The sequence below is a fragment of the Macrobrachium nipponense genome, chromosome 10, assembly GCF_015104395.2.
Source record: "Macrobrachium nipponense isolate FS-2020 chromosome 10, ASM1510439v2, whole genome shotgun sequence".
In the NCBI taxonomy this organism is placed as follows: domain Eukaryota; kingdom Metazoa; phylum Arthropoda; class Malacostraca; order Decapoda; family Palaemonidae; genus Macrobrachium; species Macrobrachium nipponense.
In genome coordinates this window covers 23,622,539-23,628,736 of record NC_087204.1, presented here as the reverse complement: position 1 = coordinate 23,628,736, position 6,198 = coordinate 23,622,539, and the positions used below count along the sequence as shown (strand labels likewise).

Below are 6,198 nucleotides of genomic sequence, written 5' to 3'. Positions count from 1 at the left end.
TGTTACTGAGAGCAATGCCATATGTCTGAAGTTTTCCTTCGAATAACTGGTAATGAATCTTAATCTGTCAAATATTTATTTATGAGTCAAAATCACTGTTATAAATGTTACATTTATATATATATATATATATAATATATATATATTATATATATATATATATCATTATATATTATATATATTATATATATATATATATATATATATATATATATATATATTATATATATTAATTTATTAGTCAAAATCCCTGTAATAAACATTTTATATATATATATATATATATATATATATATATATATATATATATATATATACTATATATATATACGATATATATATATATATATATATATATATATAACGATATATATATATATATATATATATATATATATATATATATATATATATATATATATAAACACAGAAAACGTTGGCGCAAGCAGGCCACAGCATATGGAAGGACAGGGTGACAAGGAGATAGCCGGTCATCAGGTGATAGTGCATTTGTTGCCGACGCGTTTCGTAACACATAGTTACATCATCAAGGCTAAATGAGAAACAACACAAATTAAAAATACATGAAATATAACCTTGACTTTAAGAGTCTCAACAAATATACAAAAAACATACATAAAATGAAAGCAATTTAAAAGCACCTGCTAGACTAAAAAGTTGAAGACTGAGTGATTCGGAAAGAAGGGAGACGCAGCGAAGAAAGCGGTTCAACCCAGATACAGCTGTACTACAGAGGAGGTGTGTAAGTTCAACTTTGGCACAATTATACTGACTTCTCTGTCTTGGGCCAAACAAGCCGTTTACACGAACTGCTTATATTAGAGTCGTTATTTATTAAGCAGTTAGTGCCGCCCAAGTTGAACTCGCACACCTCCTCTGTACATTTGTATCTGGGTTGAACCGGCTTTCTTAGTTGTTTCTCCCTTCTTTCCGAATCACTCAGTCTTCAACTTTTTAGTCTAGCAGGTGCTTTAAAATTGCTTTCATTTTATGTATGTTTTTTGTATATTTTTTTGTATGTGTTACGAAACGCGTCGGCAATAAATGTACTCTTACCTGATGACCGGCTATCTCCTTGTCACCCTGTCCTTCCATATATTATATATTTATATATATTTTATATAATTTATGTGATAATCAAAATGACTCCTGTTTGTCTTCCAGCAATTCGATACAAATCTCATGAACCTGACAGACCTCCTGGTTGCCGTGGGAATCGGTTCCACATCCGGGCAGAAGGTAAGACGACTTTTCAGTATTCAAACTTTCTTAGTTTTCCAAAATTTTAATTTTTACATTTTACCATCATGGCAGAAGGTAAGTCGACTTTGTTATGTTTTATTTTCATTTTTTTACTTTTATTTTATTCCGAGGTAATTATAAAGGAGTTTGAGAAGAAAATTTAAAACTGAGAAGAAAATTATTAATGAAATTTATAGATAAGGAAGAATGTGTGAGAATAGCTCCAAGGACGAGAAGAAAAGGATAAATGAAATATATATGGATAAGGATAAGGAAGAAAGTGTGAGAATAAGCTCCAAGGACGAGAAGAAAAGGATAAATGAAATATAAATGGATAATGATAAGGAAGAAAGTGTGAGAATAAGCTCCAAGGACGAGAAGAAAAGGATAAATGAAATTAAATGGATAAGGATAAGGAAGAAAGTGTGAGAATAAACGTCGAAGAAAAGGAAAAAAAGATTTGCGAAATACATGGATAAGGAAAAAGGCGAAGGGAAGGGATTCGAAATGCTTAGAAAAATCGTGAGATAATTGAACTAGTAAAAACATTCTCGTGAGATGCGATTTTACTACTCTAGCGCGAGGAAGCTGTTTACTTCTTACGTCATACCTCACGCGTCATTCATCGCAGACAGCTATAATTTTTCAATCACCGCGACTTCGTCTAAGTTCGTGTGAATTATGTCAATAATTCTTGCCGGGAACTCAGAGTAGCCATTAGTTTTTTTTTTTTTTTTTTTTTTTTTAAGGTGGCGTGTGTTTTACTCACTTGGAAATTGACACTTTTCTCTTTCTCGTATGCGTTTCTTTGTGAATTCTGAAGGGTTATGTTTTAGCAAGGCGTGATTCGACCTTCAGCTTACTCTGGACGCGTGCAAGATTTTCCTCTCGTGCATGAGTTGTAAACACTATAGCCTTAACTTAACGTAAATGAAAACGTGCTAAAATCTATGATCAAATCGCGCCTTGTTTCACTTTTATATATATATATATATATATATATATTAATATATATATATATATATATATATATATATATATATATATATATATATAATTCTTCTGTACTGTTTAACATGAACGTAATTTATTTTTATATTTTCATTCTAATAAATCATTCATATCCTAAAATTCCTGTACCTTTAACTCAACGCGAAACACCTTTTTTCAGACATTTTTAGCTTTTCCATAAGGCTTTCCTAACACCACCACCTCCCCCCCCCCCCCCCCCCCCCCGCCCCCCCCCACTCCCCCAACAACAACAACAAAGTAGTAGTTTGTAGGCTTACTCCCGAGCAAGCGAAAATAGAATTCACAAGAAATGCGTTTAAAAAAAAAAAGGTAGCACTTTGTATCGCTCGCTGTTCTAGAAGATATATTAGGAAAACCGGGCAGTTTTCCTAAAATGGCTTCTAAGAACACGAGACATTTTCTCGTGCGATTTTCTTGTTTGTAAATAAAATATTAAGAACACTAAACACTTTTTTTCGATTTTGAAAATATCATATCATTTCCTATGTACTCCATTTCTTTTGTGATTGGCGGAAGTCAGGAAAACGACATTTTTATTTTTACACCAAAAAAAAAAAAAAAAAAAATTTATTAATTTATTTTTTGGTAATAGTGAATGTTAGGGATATCTAAACATTATCTCAAATTGATTTTTAAAATTTGATTCTCGTACATATATTTCTTATTTTTTTATTTTTTTATTTTTGAATGATCGAACTTTATATTTCTAAAACGCTTTGCTACTGATGTTACTGCAAGCTGTTGTGAACATACAGTTCATTCGTTCTGGTTTACTTAAAAAGTAATATTCCATTCCTGTTTTACTTAAAAAGTAATATCTCATTCTTGCTTTACTTAAAAATTAATAGGCCATTCTTGCTTTATCGAAATATTAGCTCAGATTTTCTTTGTCAAAATCTGATTCTCTCTCCTACATGTTTTTTTTTTTCTTTTTAATTTTGAATGTTAGAAAAATCGAACTTTATATTTTTACAAAACACTTTTACTTATGTTACAGCAACCTTTTACAGAGATATAGTTAGTTCCCATTTCATCTAAAGTAATATTTCACTCCTGTTTTTCTTTAAAAGTGACATTTCATTCCCGTTTTACTTTAAAAAAAATAATATTCCATTCCTGTTTTCCTTAAAACGTAATTTTGCATTTTTGCTTTGCTTAAAATATAATATCTCATTCTTGCTTTACTTAAAAAGTTATATTTCATTCCTATTTTTTTATAAAAATTACATTTCTTTCCTATTTTACTTAAAAAGTCATTTTTCATTCCTGTTTTACTTAAAGAATAATATTTCATTCCTATTTTACTTAAAAAGTTATATTTCATTCCTATATTACTTTAAAAGAAATATTTCATTCTGATTTACTTTAAAAGTTATATTTCATTTATATTTCACTTTAAAAGTAATATTTCATTCATAATTAAATATTTCTTCCATAAATATTTCTTTAAAAAATTAATTTATTTTTTGTAATGAATTTTTTTTTCATTGATTCGCTTCGAGTTCTATAGGAAATGCGAGATGCATTTTTCGTAATCATTTCTTTATAGTTCCTAGAAATTTGGGAGGAACGAAACTGCGAGAATTTGTGAAAAGAAATAGATACACGGAAATAACTGGTGCATTAATATGACGGATAACTCCTGGCCATAAATAACTCCTTATCAATGCATTTACAAGGGGAATTACAAGAGGAAATCCGCTTGGTTACTGACCAGTTGTGGTGTTGACACTCCTTAAAGTTTTAATTTTAAAGGGTAACAACAACAAAAACAACAATAATAGTAATGATATTTCAATATCATTATTATTGTTGTTGTTGTTACTTTTTGAAATTCAGACGATAATATATAATAATAATAATAATAATAATAATAATAATAATAATAATAATGATTATAATAATTTAATAATAACTAATAATAAAAAATATTTCAGTTATTATTATTATTATTATTATTATTATTATTATTATTATTATCATTATTGTTGTTGTTGTTGTTGTTGTTGTTGTTGTTGTTGTTGTTGTTTTAAATTTTAAAAAGTAACAGAAATAATTATAATAGTAATAATAATAATAATAATAATAATAATATTTAATATTTCATTATTATTATTATTATTATTATTATTATTATTGTTGTTGTTGTTGTTGTTGTTGTTGCTGTTTGTTGTTACTTTTTAAAATTAAAACAATAATAATAATAAAATAATAATAATAATAATAATAATAATAATAATAATAATAGCAATATATTTCAATAATTATTATTATTATTATTATTATTATTATTATTTTATTATATTATTATATTATTTTTATTTTAATTTTAAAAAGTAACAATAATAATAATAATAATAATAATAATAATAATGATGATGATGATGATGATGATGATGATGATAATAATAATCTTTCATTATTATTATTATTATTATTATTATTATTAATTATTATTATTATTATTATTAATTATTATTATTTTTATTAGATCTTTTAACTTCATCTGATACATAATTATCTTAGCTTCAGCCTGGTAACTTAAGCACAGCGCAATTGAAGGGCATGACTTTTCCACTCATATTATCTGTTTATCAATGCAAGAGGCTCTTTTGTTAAAGAATCCTGCTCTTAAGTACGTTATATAATGATTTTATATTTATTTTTATAATTAAGGAAACGCTTCAGTTGGCGAAATACGGTAGACGGCAACTCGAGATTGCAAGAATTTTATAGATTTTTTTTTTCTTTTTTTTTTTTTTACTTGGCTAAATTTGCATTAAGTTCTGCAGTAACTTCATTGTATAACTTAAGACTTATGATAAATCTAACGCTTGACCCTTTGAGAGTGAAATGCAAAGATTTTGAACTAAACCGATTATTGTGCAAACACAAAAACGTCATGTTTAGTTACAATATCAGCGCCGTCGGTGCCCCTCATGCGGTGCACTGTAGGCATTACTAGAGGTTTTTGCAGCGTCCCTTCGGCCCCTAGCTGCAACCCCTTACATTCCTTTTACTGTAACCTCCGTTCATGTTCTTTTCCTCAGTGGCGTGATCGGTATGGTCTTGGCCTGCCACCTCGGTGGCCGCGAGTTTGATTCTCGGGCATTCCATTTAGGTGTTAGAGATGCGTATTTCTGGAGATAGAAGTTCACTCTCGACGTGGTTCGGAAGTCACATAAAGCCGTTGGTCCCGTTGTTGAATAACTGCTGGTTCTATGCAACGTAAAAACACCATACAAACAAACAAACAATTGATTCATAGTGCAACTGCTTTGAGGTTTTCCTCCTGTTACACTTTTCAAACCTTTTTACTGTCAGTTTCCATTTCAGCGCCGATTGACCTCGTAGGTCCAATCGTTTGGTCTTTGGCATAAAGTCTATGTACTATTCTATATTCTAGTTGCAAAATAAGAAGGACCGCCGGAGAACTGATTCGTGTCTGGGAATAACTTGTCCTTTAAAAGGATGAAGTCTTACTCATGTCGGTCTGCAAGGTATTCAGTGTCACGATGCCATCACACAGTATGCCTGGTACTAATCTCGCTGTAACTTGACCTCGAACAAGGCTTTATGCTACCTTATATAGGAAAGGATATGCGTTACTCAATTTAGAATCGCTTTTTTTTTAATGGAATTACTTTTCATACAAAGGTCACCTAGTACGGTTAGGATCTGCGATATAAATATGTGACAGATTATAATTATGATAATTACTCTCGGATGTCTTTGTATTCCACAACTTTTTATTCGTGAAACGTCATGCTGTTAGCCAAAGCGAAAATCCCTGCGCCTCGCGGCTTTGATTGTTAAGTAATATAAAGGCAGCTCTTTGTAAGAGCATTCAGTCATTACATTGCACAGAGCATTTTCGTGTAATTGGTACATATTTTCCTGTGA

The 6,198-nt window shown here is 29.5% G+C and overlaps 1 protein-coding gene across 1 annotated transcript in view; it reads left to right on the top strand.

The window, feature by feature from the left end:
• The window catches only part of LOC135223478 (uncharacterized), a 152,891-nt gene that overhangs the window by 64,476 nt on the left and 82,217 nt on the right, over window positions 1-6,198 (top strand). Inside the window, 1 exon segment of the mRNA XM_064261906.1 lies at window positions 1,186-1,260. Coding sequence (XP_064117976.1) covers window positions 1,186-1,260 — 75 coding nt within the window.